At 35.8% G+C, this 20,190-nt stretch overlaps 2 protein-coding genes across 2 annotated transcripts in view; both read right to left on the bottom strand.

The window, feature by feature from the left end:
- Window positions 1-20,190, bottom strand: part of emp (epithelial membrane protein) — a 128,716-nt gene that overhangs the window by 80,079 nt on the left and 28,447 nt on the right. The window contains exon 2 of the mRNA XM_089713414.1: window positions 5,631-5,841. Within this exon, the coding sequence (XP_089569540.1) occupies window positions 5,631-5,688 (58 nt within the window). The 5' untranslated portion in view covers window positions 5,689-5,841. The remainder of the gene's footprint in view (window positions 1-5,630; window positions 5,842-20,190) is intronic.
- LOC149475333 (uncharacterized) lies at window positions 17,617-20,064 on the bottom strand. Its single transcript, XM_089713240.1, has 2 exons — window positions 19,366-20,064; window positions 17,617-18,443 (listed from the first exon to the last, which is right to left on the bottom strand). The coding sequence occupies exons 1-2, from the start codon at window positions 19,565-19,567 to the stop codon at window positions 17,677-17,679; spliced, it is 969 nt and encodes a 322-aa protein (XP_089569366.1). The 5' UTR covers window positions 19,568-20,064; the 3' UTR covers window positions 17,617-17,676.

Consider the following 20,190-nt stretch of genomic DNA (forward strand, 5'->3'; position numbering starts at 1 on the left):
TTATTTTATTATACTGTTGAGAGTTGAGACGATCAGAAAAGAATATAATTCTATCAGCTCGCCAAATCATTAAATCTGTTTATCCGTTCTTTTGTAATATATTGTGTAAGTAGTCTTTATGTAGATTTATTGATAGGCAAATATAATTTGAAGAGATCGGATTTTTTTTGGATAATAAAACTAGGCACAATGTCATAAATTATAGCAACTAAATTATTATATACTAGCGGTCTGCCCCGGCTTCGCCCGTGGTACATATTTCGCAATAAAAGGTAAGTGTTCTTCTTCAGGGTCTAAAGATTGTCTGTGCCAAATTTCATCAAAATCGGTCCAGAAGTTTATGTGTGAAAACCATACATACATACATAATTACAAACCTTTCCTCTTTATAATATTAGTATAGAAATATGTACATAATTAATGTATTTAATTAAAATCAGGGCCTTGTTTATAAGAACTTTATTCACACGTTGGTCCTTGTAATAAAATATATTTAAATAAACAAAAAATCGGTAAAAAAATCTGAAAAATCTCTCGATAACCGGAAAATCCTTGATATTCCAAGTCATTAAGATATACCTATTAAAAACAACGTAATTAAGATTCCGATAAAAACCTAACTAATCATACCTGTTTTGAAACCCGATATATTTCTATGAGAATTATATTTCTTAAAAAACAGAGTTAGGTATAAGGAAATGCCATCTTGTAATAATTAGAAAACAATATCATACTAGACCGGACTCTCAGTGGAGTTTCGTTTGCAAAAATCGCGGACCTAAATCTGACTTCTGATATATATTGTATAGATCCCAGACATCCTATAGACAGATGTTGCCAACCAGTTTTGTGGTCCCCCTGCCCGCACCCCGGTAATTAAATATGGCATACAAAGAAAAAAATAAAAATTTCCAAAACATGCCGTGTGGGGTATCAAATGAAAGAACTTATTGAGTAGATCACGAATATATAGCATACTATATACATTTCTTACACTTTCTCTAAGATTTTTTAGAAAATTTACGAAAATGGTCCATTTTTGAGTTAACTTTAAACCACTATAGATTGAAAACTCATGAATATATTTTTTAAATTATTATTTTAAATAATTAACAATAGTCCATTGTTTATGATTCAATAGTTCGTAATATAATATAAGTGAGCTATGTGGTGGATTTGATGAAAATAACTATATACTATATGAACTTGAAAATATACTCGCCATCTTTGAATGCTCCCCCCACTCCCCCATGCAACTATTTCACTGTACGAAATATTGAATCGTAAACAATGGACTATTGTTAATTATTTAAAATAATAATTTAAAAAATATATTCATGAGTTTTCAATCTATAGTGGTTTAAAGTTAACTCAAAAATGGACCATTTTCGTAAATTTTCTAAAAAATCTTAGAGAAAGTGTAAGAAATGTATATAGTATGCTATATATTCGTGATCTACTCAATAAGCTCTTTCATTTGATACCCCACACGGCATGTTTTGGAAATTTTTAGTTTTTTCTTTGTATGCCATATTTAATTACCGGGGTGCGGGCAGGGGGACCACAAAACTGGTTGGCAACATCTGTCTATAGGATGTCTGGGATCTATACAATATATATCAGAAGTCAGATTTAGGTCCGCGATTTTTGCAAACGAACATCTCCTTGGAGCCTGCTCTATACTAGCTTTCCGCCCGCGTTTTCCAAGAAAAACCCGCATAGTTCCCGTTCCCGTGGGATTTCCGGGATAAAACCTATCCTATGTATTAATCCAAGTAACCTTCTATATGTGTGCTATATTTCATTGTAATCGGTTCAGTAGTATTTACGTGAAAGATTAATACATACACGTAACCGTTTTGGATGAAAATTATCCATTTTTTGTGGGTATAATTCGCTACACCATGTTGTTGGATTACGTATGTAACTACCTAACTGTTAAAAACTTAAACTTAGAAAAAACAGACGGAGTCGGGACAAACAGCTAGTAGACTATCATAAACTACGTAACAGATTTTACAATTACGTAGCTACACACAAACAATTTAAAAGATAACTATCGACAAATTAATATTCATCGTACACCACTTGCGTCACTAGTATTTATTTAATTTTATATTTGCACAACGCTATGTGACGCTCACGCTTGGCTAATATTTTGACAACTCATCTTAAAGGTTACATAGTTATGCCCCGCGGTTTCACTCAGACAAAACCATGCGAATTAACTTTCATTCAAGTGAACTTTTTAACAAAAATAATATATTTTATGCTTTATAGAAAATACTGGAAGAACTATTTTTTTATAATAAACTTCATCATAACTGGTGCCTTGCGTAACAAACAGACAAAATTTGCATTCTAAATAATGGATACCTATGTAGTATGTAGATATTTTAGCAAGGCTTGTAGATATGGCATTCGCCATAAATTATAAAGGCTTTTATAGGGAATTTAAATTCGATTTCCATAAATTTAAAATCCTTAAAAACTAGATTTGACTTAATCCATGTAAAAATATCCCAATAATATGTCTGAATATGTCGATAAGTTCGTCATGTATGGACATCAATGGAAATGATTTAAATAATCCCAGATATAAAGAATGTTCAATACCTGCAGATACTATTGCATACTATATCAATCTATCTCTACGCCAAATTTCATCTAGATTCGTTCAGCCATTCTTGCGATAGAGTGGAAACTGACAAACATATTTATATCTACAGTATTATTCTACGAATAAAAAATATCTATTAGGTATTCTTTGAATATAATATGCAGTAAGAAGATAATCAAGATATTCTGATCAATGAGGCGTGTCTCCTGTAGGTACATATGTTTCGAGTCATATACATATAAAGGATAAACAAACATACACACAGTCAAGGTTTATGACCATATAGAGTTAGAGTATATTGGTAAACTGGGTTTTTACCTCTGATAATGAAAATCTAAGAATTTGATGCTATTTAAGAAAAACAATAATTTTGAAAAAACCTTACATAGGTATTTATTTCTTAAAGTGAATATTTAAATGTATTTAATCCTAAGTATATTTAATACAAAAAAAAATATTATTGCAAAAACATCTTTGCGTAATTTTATGTTACAAAGATTCAGACAGTTCAAAGCTACACTTATCTGAAACAGATTTGATTTCTGTTTAAAATTAAATCTATACTTATACTTATAATATTATAAAGCTGAAGAGTTTGTTTGTTTGAACGCGCTAATCTCAGAAACTACTGATCCGATTTGAGTTTTTTTTTTCGATGTTAGCTAAGACCAACAGGAGTAAAAAAATGTACAAGTAAAATCGTTATCACGAAATATATCAATAAAATATCTAATAGGCTTTATTGTTAATTATTAATGTACTTTAAATTGCTTTAAAAAATAAGGTTATCGATATAATAATACTATTTAAATCGAATAATATTAACATTAATGGAATTAATTGCTAGTCTAAAAAAAATAATATTCCTTATTCCTAGTAGAACTTATCAGTATGAAACATGTAAGTTTGTTCACATATATCTCCGAAATTGTGTGATGTGTTAAGGTGGGTATCGACTTCGCGCTCCAAGAGGTCGAACATTGGCGCGCGCTCCAGCCGCGTGAAATGGATACCAGTTTGGAACGCGCGCCAAAATGTTCGTTGGAGCGGTCGAACGCGGAGCGGTCCGTTCCGTCGGGTGTCGGTTTTTTACCGCGCATCAAACGTGGCGCGCGCGCCAATGGAGACGGGTTTGTCGTATTTTTTGTGTTTGTTGCGCTCCGAGTAATAATTATTATGGATAACCAAAGTTGCCGTAAATTAATTCAGCTATATGGTACGAAAGAAGTTTTGTGGAACAGTAAAATTTCTTCGTATCATAATAAATCGCTTAGAGATCTTCTCTGAGCGATTTATTGGTTGGAGAGAAATCAGTAGTGAAATGGGAGTCCCTGTGCCGGATTTAAAGAAAAAAATGGTGCTGCTGCTCGTACACGACTAGCTTCCATGATGAACGGTCAAACACTGGAACAGTTGCCACGCGCGCCAGGCGCGCTTAGTTGATATACTTCAATTATTTGGAACGCGCTCCGCGGAACGCACTCTCGGCGCGGTCATTCATGGCGCGCGCGCCAGGAGCGCGAAGTCGATACCCAGCTTTAAGGTGAGTATCGACTTCGCGCTCCAAGAGGTCGAACATTGGCGCGCGCTCCAGCCGCGTGAAATGGATACCAGTTTGGAACGCGCGCCAAAATGTTCGTTGGAGCGGTCGAACGCGGAGCGGTCCGTTCCGTCGGGTGTCGGTTATTTACCGCGCATCAAACGTGGCGCGCGCGCCAATGGAGACGGGTTTGTCGTATTTTTTGTGTTTGTTGCGCTCCGAGTAATAATTATTATGGATAACCAAAGTTGCCGTAAATTAATTCAGCTATATGGTACGAAAGAAGTTTTGTGGAACAGTAAAATTTCTTCGTATCATAATAAATCGCTTAGAGATCTTCTCTAAGCGATTTATTGGTTGGAGAGAAATCAATAGTGAAATGGGAGTCCCTGTGCCGGAGTTAAAGAAAAAAATGCTGCTGCTGCTCGTACACGACTAGCTTCCATGATGAACGGTCAAACACTGGAACAGTTGCCACGCGCGCCAGGCGCGCTTAGTTTATATACTTCAATTATTTGGAACGCGCTCCGCGGAACGCACTCTCGGCGCGGTCATTCATGGCGCGCGCGCCAGGAGCGCGAAGTCGATACCCAGCTTTAAGGCTCCAATTGTTACGTGTAAAGGCAAGCAGGGGCAATTTAGAGAACAGCTGAAATTGCTACGACCGCCGTGCAACCGAGATTGTTCCAATATTGCCCCTGAGGCAGGTACGTGAGTAGCCGGCCTTATATATGTATAATATAATATGTTATATGCCTACTACCTGTTTTATATTATACAAGACGCTTCACCGATTTCGTTTAGAATATAAATCAATAGAAATCTGGTCACACAAGATATGTGAATTAAATTAAAATCCACATACACAAATATCATTCCAAACTCGTTCTTTCAGGGTAATTTATTATTAATCGCGAAACAAACTTCCAATATCTATCTTCGCCCGCGTTTTGCAAATAAATAATTTTCTGTGTTGTGGTTGTGGAGTCAATTAAATGATCTTTCTTTCTTTCTTCTTTCTTTCATTGTTCCCGTTCCTGTTGAATTTCCGGGTACAGTAGCATACCTATGTCTTATTCTGGGTATATAGCTACCTACATACCAAATTTCATTGTAATCGGACCAGTTGTATTTGCGTGACAGAGAAACAAACATCCATCTATTCATTTGAAGTACAAACCTAAGAATTTATAGCCTGCAATAAAAACGTCAAGTAAACAACATTTCTGCCATATCTTAACGTATTCATACATATAAATCTTAGCTTTCCGATGAAAACCTGATGAATTACCTTCCTCAGAAATCACTCTATCTGTTAAAAAAAACCGCATAAAAGTTTTAAAGATTTAAGCATACGGAGAAAGCGTCTGTTCTATTATCTAGTAATATACCGAAATTCTTACACATTAGATTGATATAACGGCACATTTCTTTGCCATAAACAACCCATAAAAACTCATAAATACTTACACCACTTCCTCAAGAAGGCGCTCGTCAACTTGGCGCACAGTTTATCGCGGCCCTGCATTTTGAATAGTCACACACACACAAACACAATATACACACACAATCACTGAATCCGTTGCATTAGCACGCGAGCGTTGCGCACATTACGTCCGTCGCAGTCGGCGGTCGGACAGCGACTGGCGGGCGGACGCGGGCCGGGTGCGTACGCGCAGCTCTGAAACGAGAAAAATAAATATATTTCTATAAAAGGTCACGGCTAAGGACCTTGCGCTAAGGATAGGTATGTATATGTGAAGGAAAAATCTTGTTAACAATTTTTGAATCGAGTTTTTGTGTTGTAAAAAAAACAACGTGACATTCGAGATGTGTTTTGAAATATTGTTATCTGCTTAAATCTGCACGTCGCGTCGCGAAGATTGTTATGTTTTATTTGCAATACCTGCATACCTTTATCAAATTAAAATATTTGTTGTATTAATACATCGTTATTTATAATATTATGTAATGAATAAAACTTATGGGTTTTCATTGTTTATTCTGAACCATTTACTTATTAGTATTTTGACTTTAATTCTCTTAAATCTTTACCTAATTATTCTGAGATCTATACTTATAATATAACATTACTTATTATAATTTATTATATAATTAATGTAGAAGACTCAATTTTCTAACTACAGACAGAGTACACTAATGTGTCCTAATAGATCAATTACTATATATTCTTCACTAGCTTTCCACCCGCAGCTTCGCCCGCGCAGTCAAAGAAAAACCCGCATAGTTCCCGTTCCCGTGGGATTTCCGGGATAAAACCTATCCTCTTTTCCGGGGTAAAAAGTAGCCTATGTCCTTTCTCGGGTATCAAAATATCTATATACCAAATTTCATGCAAATTGGTTCAGTAGTTAAGGCGTGATTGAGTAACAGACAGACAGACAGAGTTACTTTCGCATTTATAATATTAGTATGGATTACTTAGATAAGCAAGATTCCTCTTAATTTTATGGAGATTAAGTACTAATGGTCTATTTGAAAATTCATATTGAAGTACCAATCTTAAATTTTTATCACAGCATCCCTACTTATTAATATTATAAATGCGAAAGTAACTCTGTCTGTCTGTTACGCTTTCCCGCTTAAACCTCTAAACCGATTTTGATGAAATTTACCACAGACAATCTTTAGACCCTGAGAAAGAACATAGGCTACCTTTTATTGCGAAAAAACACCACGCGGGCGAAGCCGCAGGCGGAAGCTAGTACAAACATACTTTTAAATTATACATCTAGCAACCTAAATATATTGTCAACAATAATTAATTACAATCTTCATACGGGCTCAATTAAAGTCAAAATCTTTAAAATCTTGAATATCGGCTTCGCTCGTGGTACCTACATGTTTAAACTATCCTATCTCTCAAGTTGGATCGAACTGCACATGGTGTGCGAATTTTATTATAATCGGTTAATATAAGTGGTTTAGGAGTCCATTGAGGACAAACATTGTGACACGAGATTTATATACATATATATATTAAGATCAGGGTCACTATTTTTCCGGTATCAAACCTTGGACACTTAATTCATTTCACATTGGCCCCGATGATAATATAAATGATTAAATAATTTTGTCATTTTTGAGGGTAGGTCAAAGGGCGCCTTTTAAATGTAGGAAACGGTTATTTTCTGAAATGGCAGAGCATTTGCGTCATCTTCTTTGGAGGACATTTAAAATTACTTTTAAGAGGAAAATACATTTATTAATTCTACATATTCAGAATTTAAGTAATCCCTACTATTAATATTATAAATGCGAAAGTAACTCTGTCTGTCTGTTACGCTTTCCCGCTTAAACCTCTCAACCGATTTTGATGAAATTTGGCACAGACAATCTTTAGATCCTGAGAAAGAACATAGGCTACCTTTTATCAAAACACCACGCGGGCGAAGCCGCGGGCGGAAGTAGTAGAAGTAGTTAATTCATAATTCTAACTAAACTCAGAGCAAAGTCATTGATTTTCTGTGGACGTCTTTCGGTTTTTATATTCATTAGTTTCTTTAAAAAAGTTATCTTTTTCTGCTTGTATGTAATGATGATATTAAAGTGTTATTTTCAATTAATAATTTTAACCTCCGCCTTTGCATAAACAATCAATGAAGCTGCATAATCTTAAATCTATCAAACATAAAAATCCTCCAAAATTAGTTCAGTCGTTTTTTACATTAAAATGAACAACCAACAATTGAAGCCGTTTATCCACCTTTGGCATCTACTTCGTAAGATTATTTAATATTCACCGAACAGTTTAAGTAAATTCGTGTTAAACTCAAGTTAAAAATAAGTTACATGTAAGGAATAACTTAATTTCGTCGAAAGTATGTCATGTAATGGCTTGGCAAGGTTAACTTGGTTAAGTTGAGAAAAGTATTTAGACATGTTAACTTGAAATAGACAGCTACCTTGAGGTTCAGTGATTAGAGTAATAGCTTTGTAACTGGTAGGTTTAAAGTTCTATTCCATTGGAGGCTAATTCAACTAGGAAAGGTAAATTTCAATCTATACTAATATTTTAAAGGTGAAGATTTTATTTGTTTGGTTGAACGCGCTAATCTCAGGAATAGCGGGTCAGATTTGAAAAATTATTTCATTGTTAGATAGCCCATTTTTCGAAAAAGGCTAGAGGTTATATATCATCTCGCTTAGACCAACAGGAGCGGAGCAATGCGGATAAAACCGCGGGGAACAACTAGGCATATTCATTCAATAATTAGACTTCGGAAATACTATTCGATCGCTAATCGCTATATAATATCTTGGTAATACCAGTTTCTAGAGAAGATGGCCAATATTTTTTTATAGACTACAGGCCCATGTTGAAAAAATTATGGGTCATTTGACCCACCACCTGACCTATCTAGAATGATATAAGAGCATAAAATAATAAGATTCAGCACTATGACGACACTCGTAAGCTGTCCACCTGAGTGCAGATGAGAATTCTAATGTTCAGGTAGAGATTTTCTCCCCTTGTCTCCATGATTTTTGTACGGCGTTGCGGAATAATGGCTTAAAAGCAGTATAGAAATAGTATGACACAGATGCCGTACAAAAATATTGGTCCACAAAGTCGGAATTTATTTTTATTTTTCGACAGTTGCCGGGGTAAATTTGGTCATTTGATTTTGTACGGCATCTGTGTCATACTATTTCTATACTACTTTAATCAATTATTCCGCAACGCCGTACAAAAATCATGGAGACAAGGGGAGAAAATCTCTACCTGAACCTTCGAATTCTCATCTGCACTCAGGTGGACAGCTTACAAGTGACGTCATACTGCTGAATCTTATTATTTTATGCTCTTATATCGTTCTAGGTAGGTCACGTGGTGGGTCAAATGACCCATAATTTTTTCAACATGGGCCTGTAGTCTATTACCTGTTACCCATATTGCGATAATTTACTGTTCCAATTTTATTATACACAATATAGCCAATTTTAATAATAACCATACCAATGATACGAACTGCATACAAAATATTCACGCAAAGGCTGACGAAAATATCTTAAGTTATAGACGAAGAACAAGTAGATATCAAAAGTGGAACATAACCCTGTATCTAGGTCAGTAGGTTTAAAATGTAACAACGAAGACAGTAAAGCTTTGGTAATAACAATTTATTAGCGTATCTCCGCTGCGGAAACATAAAATTAGAGTCCAAATTTAAATGCTATTGTATAAATTACTAGAGGTCCGCCCCGGCTTCGCCCGTGGTACATATTTCGCAATAAAAGGTAGCCTATGTCCTTTCTCGGGTATCAAAATATCTCCATACCAAATTTCATGCAAATTGGTTCAGTAGTTTAGGCGTGATTGAGTAACAGACAGACAGACAGAGTTACTTTCGCATTTATAATATTAGTATGGATTGCTAGAAACAATCTACAAAGAAATTGTCTTACAATCAACATTAACTTCTAACAGACCCTTCAACGTAGAAACATGGAGGAATACTTAAAACCATGATGTCTTAAAGCAGTATTAATTCCAGTTTGCAAACATGACTGAGCTATCTAGGTCATCTAGCGACATCACTTTCCTAAACTGGAATGAACACAGCTTACAACATCATGTTTACACCCCTGGAGTAAGATCCAACCATCCCTAAACTTCCAAAGTTCTTCAGAAATCACAAAACACTCAAATTCATAATTATTTCCATGTCTATCTGTTCGTCTTTGCCCTTTCCAAACTCCGAAGATTACCAACGACGATTAGCAGTCGAGATCCGCTGATGCTGTTACATAAACGCATTTCTTCCCAAGCCGTAAGATCGACAATCGTGTAATAATTAATTTAGGTTGTGTATTGAGTACAACTTTCTCGCGTTGAGTAATATTATGCAAAACGAGTTTAACTTCTTTGGGTTAGTAATATCTGTGTCATATTACCAGATATATATGGTCTGTGGGTCTGATTTTGTTTCATTTCTTTCCAACTACATCATGACGTGTCATCTATCTAGATTATGAAGAGGCTTTATTTCTCTTACTTTGTAATAGTCAATACTCCATAAATGATATCAAAATGACCCTCATTCATAAAGAAAGCTACTTGATCTGATCTGGGCCGATTGACGTATGCTATAACAGTTTTAGTAATCTCGTTTCATGCCTGTTCAACCTAAAAACAAAATATGTTCAAACTTACAATTCTTCTCTTTAAACGCAGTAACGAATTGTCAATTACATAATAATCTCTGTGTCTCAGCTGTTTTCCCATTCACTATCGTCTTACGAGTAAGAAATATTAAAATACAAAAAGTAACATAAAAAGCTATGTCTATATTATTAACCTTTGACCAAACTATTAGGTTCAGAGAGCAAAAACAATTACTGTTCTACAATCTTTAACAATTTTCTTAGAGCGGCCGTACACGAGCGGTACGAGCAGTTAAAGGCTGAGCGACGTACACGGACTGCTCGAGCTGTCGCTACAAACCGTGCAGAACGGCTTGAAGCGGTAGCGACTGCTCGAGCAGTCCGTATACGGCAGTGAATGAATGTCTATAGTTCACCGCGCTGTCGCGGCTTCAAGCCGTCGGTCGGTCGGTTCTGTGTAGAGATTGGCAGTGTTACCTAATCGTTGCTAATTGGATTTTAAAGTTATTTAAATTAAGCCCGAATCCGCTAAATGTTATAGTTTAGAATTTTAAATAACACCGCAAAATTATAACGGGCAATTCTTGTGCAATTAAAGTATTCCGATCCTTAAATAAATTGAGATATAAATAATAATATTTAATTCGGAGCAATTCACTGCTGTCTTTGTCAACCTCTATGGTAATTTAAAATATATTTTGCAGATAGTGATAAGCTTACAATTTATATATTCTATTTGCTGTTTCCTGCGGTTTACACGCATTACTCCGCTCCTCTTGCGTAGCGTGATGATATATATAATTATATAGCCTATAAGCCTTCCTAGATGAATAGGCTATCTAAAATCGAAAGAATTTTTCAAATCAGACCAGAAGTTCCTGAGATTAGAGCGTTCAAACAAACAAACTCTTCAGCTTTATGGTATAAAAGTATAGATATATTCCACTAGAATTCATCAGCAACGATTTTGAATCGTCAAATATCAGTCTTTCAGTTGACTTCTTTAGCTAAAGTCAAAAATCATAATACCTAGAAATTACTACAAGCCATTCGGAAAGTAGTTCCTACAGAGAAGACCTGTCGAAAGGTCTGTAGCTGCTCCTTTCAAGTATTTGAATTATTAGTACACTAGTCTACTAATAATGACCTCCAGAATGTTCTATTCAGAACACAAAACCTCGACCTTATTTATCACGATCCACGACAATACCGTTTATATCTCTTAGACAATCCGTTGCAAAACGCATGAGAATTTTAACATTTGCCAACACTAGCACAATGTGTATATGATAATTAACTCCAAATTGTTTTGTAACTTTGCGGCTGATTAATTATACTGTCTTGTTCTTGAAAGGTATCCTTTTCTGTACTTTGAAACTTTGAAAGATGTAAGCAGTAGGCAGAGTTGCTTGGTGTTGACAAAAAATCCTACTTAGCTGAAGGTTTGTTTGTTTGTTTGAACGCGCTAATCTCAGAAACTATTGGTCCGATTTGAAAAATTTTTTCGGTGTTAGATAGCCCATTTATCGAGGAAGGTTATAGGCTATATATCATCACGCTAAGACCAACAGGAGGGAACCGCCGGGAACAGCTAGTTTTCTATATAATATGCCATTCAATTCGTATGCCATAAAGAAAAATCATTTGACTAACTACAACCATGTTAATATTATGTCACGAAGAGAAAATATTTGTTTTCTACATGGTGTAATTGTTATTCTCCACAGAACAACATATTTTTAATTACATATTTCCTTGCAAGTGATTAATATAAAGAATATTCAATCAATCACCGCTATTGTGGTCTATGTTACTACAACATATTGGTTGTGACTCAGGATGCGTCATTTGGTTTACTCAAGGGCAATATTATATACTACTAGCGGTCCGCCCGCGCCCCGGCTTCGCCCGAGGTACATATGAAAAATAGATGTTGGCCGATTCTCAGACTTACCCGATATGCACAGAAAATTTCATGAGAATCGGTCCACCCGTTTCGGAGGAGTATGCAGACTAACATTGTGACACGAGAATTTTATATATAAGATGATATTTTTATTCCTTGTTTGGAAAGGACGTAAGAAGTTTATAAGGTACTAGCTTTCCGCCCGCGGCTTCGCCCGCGTTTTCAAAGAAAAACCCGTTCCCGTAGGATTTCCGGGATAAAACCTATCCTATGTCCTTTCTCGGGTATCAAAATATCTCTATACCAAATTTCATGCAAATTGGTTCAGTAGTTAAGGCGTGATTGAGTAACAGACAGACAGACAGAGTTACTTTCGCATTTATAATATTAATATGGATTATATGTATATTTTTATTTGGCACATTCGATAATTGTCGTTGAATTTATTTTAGTAATGAAACGGGAAGTATAACTTAGTATATAGTTTTTTGAACACATCAAAAGTCAAAACTTTACACCATTTTAAAGCAGGAACACGAACAAAATGGTCTATTTTCAATTTCTTTAGAATTCCTGATGTCCCAACAAATCAGGATTCTCATGTAAGAATGGGGATGTTCACACTTCCATCAATTACTTGCAATATACACCGGTGTATCGAAACCTAATTGTAGGTTAAGGTATGAAGCCTTGACGGCCAGCACATTTCGCCACCTTCCTTATGCGCAAGCCAGGAAGACAGAATCCTGTACGCGTAGCATCTATTGCCAAATGTTCCGCGTTATTGATTGGTCAATCGACCTTATCGCTGTTATTATGTACTGGCTCGAGTAGCTATGCTCGCAATGGGCAGTGATAGGCGAATAGAGGCAATCACAATTAAATAGTGTAGAGGACCTGAATTATTGGCCGTTATTGTAGACTAGCTGTGCCCCGCGGTTTCACCCGCATTGCTCCGCTCCTGTTGGTCTTAGCGTGATGATCGTCGATAAATGGGCTATGTAACACCGAAAGAATTTTTCAAATCGGACCAGTATTTCCTGAGACTAGCGCGTTCAAACAAACAAACTCCTCATCTTTATAATATTAGTATACATTTGGCGATTCATTTTTCTTATGTAGATATCATCATATCACCAATACAGTAACAATCGATCATATCAAGCAAAAACAATCTAATTATAATTCGTTACGCACTCGCTTGCGGACATTGTACGAAGAGCAAATAAAAAGTGGGTTACATGTATGATGGTGAGCCGCAGTTCCGTATGTTACAACGTTTTGAAATGTGAAGTAAATTATAGAGTTTAATAGTTCTTCCATCAGTAGGTGGTTCGAGTTTTATTGTATCATTATCTTCATGATGATAAATATTAAATACTGGTCAATGATCACGTATGCTAAACTGTGACCCGCGTTGCTCGGCTCCTGGTGGTCCGGCCGGCTCCGGCTTAGCGTGATGATATATAGGCATATAGCCTATAACCTTCCTCGATAAATGGGCTATCTAACACCGAAAGAATTTTTCAAATCGGACCAGTAGTTCTAGAGATTAGCGCGTTCAAACAAACAAACAAACTCTTCAGCTTTATAAATAAATATTAGTATAGATAACTGAACAAGAGACGACGACGACGAATACCAGTAAATTCTTAAACATGGTAAGCTGACAGACAATGTCTTTAAATAACCTATATATAAGCTTCTTCCTATGTATAGAAATCACAAGAGCAGCTGAAATAAATAAAAATTGTTTATATCTATGCAAGCATGTATTGTTCTACATTTCATGTTTCGTTAATTATTAAATTTTTATGTCTTCTGTCTTATATATTTTCTATTTATTTTAGCACCTTCTGCTAAAGTTCTAAAGTGCAAGTTAACAAGATAAATGAGATCAGTCACATCGGTATTATTTTTAGCAAGTTATTTCCTATTTTCTCATCGATAAACTGAAAAACTACTATAAACAAGCATTACATTGACCACAGATACAAAAACATTATCAATACAGAAAAACTGACATAAACCACCTAACGGATCCACAAAACAAGTGGACCAATCACAACCTCGTTCCAACTGGAACGCGCTCACTCGACCGGAGCGCGCGCGTCTACAAGAGAATCGAATTAGCGATTTGCCAGTGACACATATGGCATAGTATATTGATAACTAACAGTAGGGTAAATAGCCTTGTCTAAGGACTACAAAACATGACTGACTATAAATAATTAATTCTTGACAAGAGATTCGAATTAGCGCTAAGCAAGTGACACATATGTCACAGTATATTTAGTACTAACAGTAGGATAAATAGCCTTTTGAAACGAATTTTAGAATAGAAGTAAGCAGGCTTTTTAAACGACTTCAAAAAAATAAGTTCTCAATTCGACTGTAATTTTGGGTGATTCATGGAAATGTGGCATGGCACGTGGAAAGTGGAAACGTGGCTAATTGACTATAATTTACTTCAGTTTTGCATATTTAACATATTTAGACCTTTTACTAATAATATCGTTGGCGACAACTTCTTACGAGTCTCGTCAATGCGCATGTTTGTGTGTGTGAACCATTTCTAACGTTTTATATGCAGTTTCCATACTGTTCACATTCTATATACTGTAAAGTTCGAATTGACGCGTCGCTTATGCAAAACAACGTGCGCTTTGCATTTATTAAGAATCTCTAGAATTACGTATTCTAGTGTGTTTTTTATTGATAGAAAGGCGACGTTTCGTTTCGGTCAATAGTATGGAATGAATTATATGTCTGATATTGCACGCTATTGACCGACATTTGAGGTTCATCAAAATGTTTGTTTTTTAACAATCATTTTGTTTTAATCTAAACTTTTTGATTTTGTCTTTACTGCTTAATGCATGTGTGTAATTGAAATTCAAATTATATTTATTTGCAAGAATGTAGTTACAAATAACAGATGTTAATATGTCTGGAAGAGATCGCTACCTAGCGATAAGGCCACCGTTTGTACACATTATTTAATATTTTCCTCTTATCTGTACTTTATGTGTCTCTATTTCTTTTGTGTGTGCAATAAATAATTAAATAAAATAAATAAATAAATGTTTAAATAAAAATGTGTGCGTGTACTAGTGTACACACGTAAGAAGTGAAACTTCTTTATGATCTTATTTTTCAAAAAATAATTTACTATATGCAACTTTACAGAAGTACGTCGAATCAAAGATGGCGCGTAACGGAAAAATGTCACGCGTAACGAAAAAATGTAACACTAAATTTTTTCCAACCTCGATAAAGAAGTTTCAACAATTCAATTATGTGGCTAATACATTCCTACCCATCGATTGTGTGTGCAAATATTTAAATAGAAAGCTAAGCTATATTAATAACTAGCGGTCCGCCCCGGCTTCGCCCGTGGTACATGTTTACGTTTTCTCTACATAAGAACCATCCTCGTACTTCAAGGAATATAATAAAAAAAGAATTATCGAAATCGGTTCAGCCGTTCTCGAGTTATGCGCTTACCAACACATTTTGCGATTCATTTTTATATATAAGAAGAAGATTAATTATTATAGTATAGACAGACTATAGAAGTTAAGTTTACAATTTACATATTTTAGTCATATTGACTTATCTATACTAATATTATAAAGCTGAAGAGATTTTTCGTTTGAGCTCGTTAATTTCAGGAACTACTGGTCCGATTTGAAAAATTATTCCGTTGTTAGATAGCCGAGGAAGGCTATAGGCTATAATATTATCATCTCGCTAAGACCAACAGGAGCGGAGCACTGCGGGTAAAACCATGACGCGCAGCTAGTATCTCATAACCACAGTATGTCAGATTAAAACTGCAGATTTCCCGTACCCTAACATTCTTGCTAACGTTAGTTACCGTTTCACAGGGAAAACGGACATAACAATAAATGAACGGATTCCTTTCTTCCGGTAGCAAATACCACGAATAAAAGTGAAATAGTCTGTTCTACACCATTGCACCTCTATTCGATTTTAATTGACAAATAATATAGATGGATACAGGGCATCAATTAATTCAGGCAGTCTAAAGACATCTGAACTTCCGTGATATGCACCTATGATTTATATTTACAATGAACTAGCTTTCAGCCTGCGGCTTCGCCCGCTCTGCCCATGTCTTATTCTGGGTCTTCACCTACATACCAAATTTCATTGTAATCAGTTCAGTAGTATTTGCGTGAGAGAGACAAACATCCATCCTCACAAACTTTCGCATTAATATTAGTAGGATTAAAGTTTTTAGAAATCTGAATAAATAAATGTGAGTTTGAGTTACGTAAGAGCCCCCGCAGACCACAGACTTTTTATCGGCCGATAGTTTAGTCGGGTTGGCCTGCTAGTACGCACACCGGTTCAACTAAACAGTTCAGTCGGTTATGAGTGCGCAAACTATCCAACAGTCTGCCGACTATTTGCTAGTTTCTAACCAACCGTTGAAAAGAGTGGTCGCACCGCACAATGAAAATTAATAAAACATTGCATAGAATTGTTATTATTGCTCTCATACCACATGAGTAGAAAGACGGAACAGAGACTAAGCTTCAAACAACCGCGCGAATCGATTGCACTACTACAAGTACGCGGGGCATGTGTGTGTGACCGCAGGCCGCTTGTCGCGTACGCAGCGATTCTGGAAAAAACCGGTTTGCGCTTGCACAGGCTGAGGACAGTCTCAGGGTTGATACGACGCACGTTGTTTGTTTTATTAGTTGCAACTTGCAAGTTTGAATATTTTAATATAAAACGTAATATTTTATTGTTAAAAATGGTTGTTTATTGTACTGTGTGTATGAATAATACTAGAAAAACTAAAAATATATCATACTTCAACTATCCCAGGGAGTACAACAGGTGAGTAAATATTTTGATTATTACTTTTTCAAGTAAGTACCTACTTGCGTTTATTTTATTAGGTCCTTTTTTAATAAGAAGAGAATTGTACACGGTGTGTTTTTACCTTTCATTATTATTACAAGTTTAACATTTGTAAGTATGTATGTAATTGTGTGTAATTATAAAACTATTTAACAAATGTTTTCTTTAATTTGTCTTAACCTATTGTGACAACCCTACCAAAATAGGTAACAATTTTGCACGTTCTTAAGAAGCTTAGTCTCTGTTCCGTCTTTCTACTCATGTGTCTCATACACCGGAGGAGGAAAATAAAGAGAGCTCGAGAGTATTGGGTGCATCCTATCTTTAGTGATAGATTATTAAATGGAAAATTTTACACTATGCATTCCAAATTACTCGATTACCCGGAAAAATTTTTCGCCTTTTATCGAATGAGCATAACTAGCTTCAACCAACTTGTCAAATTAATTGGACCAGGAATAGCGAAGGAGGATACAAATTTAAGACTATCTATACCTGTGGAGGAGAGATTGAGCGTTACGATAAGGTAAGATAAACCACAAAACATATTTTTAATTATTTATTATAATTCAAATGCCAAGTTTACAAGTCGTATATTTGGGAATCTTCTGAAAAATTTGTATAATATGACTCGGCTGACATGTTGGAATCAGCTGGTGATGAAACATTTTGAATGGTTGTTTGTGGTATAGTGGGGGATGGTGTAGAACCGGATGTATAAGCCTGAGATTGTTGTTGTGGCGGCAAGAAAGTGGGGGATGGTGTAGAACCGGATGCATAAGCCTGTAATTGTTGTTGTGGCGGCAAGATGTTAGTCCCTCGTTGGTAAACAGGAAAAGAGTTTAGGGGTTGTTGCAGTATGGTGTATGTTGGTTGAGAAAGAGGCTGAACACGCCTACCAAGTCGTATCTGTTTAAATACGTTAAGAATACTAATCTTAGCATCGAGTTTTTCATCTGCGGTTAAATTTTTGAGTGATGGGACAAGAGACAATGCAAAGTTTACATCTTCATCAACATTAGTCTCATTTAATGCTTTTAATATTGCTTCATCCAAATCCGTATTCTTCGAAACACGAGTTTTCTTCTGGCGAGGAGGTGCGGAAGATGCGGAAGCGGATGGAGCAGTTTCTTCATCATCTTCCGCATTTCCTGAAGTATCCTGGGCCAGGTTCAGGTTACCTTCCGTTTGACGATTTTCCATGCATGGAAGTAAAAATAATAATTGTTCAAAGTATACGTATTTACGCCTCTTGACCGAAGCCTGCCCCGACTTTGTGTTCTTTTGTGCATTTAATTCTCGGCGAAAGCAAGTCCGTAAATTGGCCCATTTTTTTTGTATATCGCGGCCTGAAAAATAATAAAATATAATTAATTCATTACAGGTATCTGGCTACTGGAGCAAGTTTCAATTCATTGTCTTTTGATTATCTGATGGGAGCTTCTACAATACGAGATATTACAAAAAGTACATGTGAGCAAATATGGAATATGCTTCAACCGTTATATATGCCAACCAAACTAGAAGATGACTGGATTGAAATAGCAGACGAATTCTATAGTCGATCGATGGCAAACATATACGGATGATACAGCCAGAACATTCCGGTTCATCATATTTTAACTACAAAAAGTTCTTCTCCTGCGTTTTGATGGCTTGGACAGATGCCGATTATAAATTTGTGTACATTGATGTTGGTTCTTATGGAACAGCTAGTGATTCGGAAATATTTAAAACATCAGAAATGGGTAAACGGCTTTCCGAGAATCGACTAAATATTCCTTTTGGAAGGCAATTGCCTAATGATGATGTCGGAGATGTTATTCCATTCTCAGTCGTAGGCGATGAAGCGTTTGGACTTGGAAATCATATATTACGCCCTTATGCAAAAAGAAATTTAAACTACACCAAGCGAATTTTCAACTATAGACATACAAGAGCTCGACGCATGGTTGAATGTACTTTCGGGATTCTAGCTAATAAATGGCGTATTTTTCACCGTCCAATTGACGTAAATATCAATTTTTGTGTTAAAATTATTAAAGCTTGCTGTGTCCTACACAATTATGTACGAATCAAAGATGGAATACATTTTAAAGACACTCTCTACAGTTGTACCATGAATAACTTCAATACAAATGGAAATAACCGAGGAAGAAATAATATGAATAATGTTCGGCAATACATGTCGTCATACTTTATATCTCCTGCAGGCTCAATTCCGTGTCAATATAATAAAGTGTAATGTAAATAAATAAAAATGTATCGTACCTTGATTTGTTTTATTTTGAGCACTAAGCTCATTCCAATCAGGAACAACAGCTTCGCAAACTTCCTCCCACAGTTTTTTCTTTACATTTACATCACAGTACTCTTTTAGATTTTTCTTGTAAAGTGCAGGGCGTTTTTCGACTTCCTCGATCAAAGTAATGATCGAAGATTCCGAAATAAGCGACTGAGAAAGTGACGCCATTGTAGAGGGGTTGTAAACTCAAAGACGTTTCGGATTGTAATAATTTTATTTGCACACAATACCCGTATTTATACAAAAATCGACCAAAAACAAAACCAATCAGAATTCTAATTTTGAAATTGAAATTTAGAATGCGCTCTGATTAAGAAAAAGAATGCGCCGGCTTGTACACAATATGATATATAAATACTCTATGCATGTCTCCCATACCATTTTACACGCGCGGCCGACCATTCGCTGTCAAAGCTCGGAGCGAACTGAACTATCGGCTTAGTCGGCCGACTAAAAAATCGTCGTGTGTGCGCGTGTGGTAGGGAGTCAATAATGATTATACAGTCGGCCGATAGTTTACCGACAGTTTAGTTTGAATTGAATCGGGAAGCCCATCAAACTTGTTTATCGGCCGATACCTAATCGTCATAGTGTGCGCATTTGCTTACATCTGCGTACTGATTAAGAGCCCGACCAAACTATCTGCAGATAAAAAGTCTGTGGTCTGCGGGGGCTCTAATACAAGAATGTGAATCATTTACCTATTGTTTCATTATTTCTTGCAATATAATTATTGTATTTACCGCGTGTTTACACTATATAAGTACATAACTGATTGACTCGTGTAAGCC

The sequence above is a fragment of the Colias philodice genome, chromosome 30 (genome assembly GCF_061535455.1).
Source record: "Colias philodice isolate Cphi_HAF_F1 chromosome 30, ilColPhil1 Martin Lab GWU primary, whole genome shotgun sequence".
NCBI lineage: Eukaryota > Metazoa > Arthropoda > Insecta > Lepidoptera > Pieridae > Colias > Colias philodice.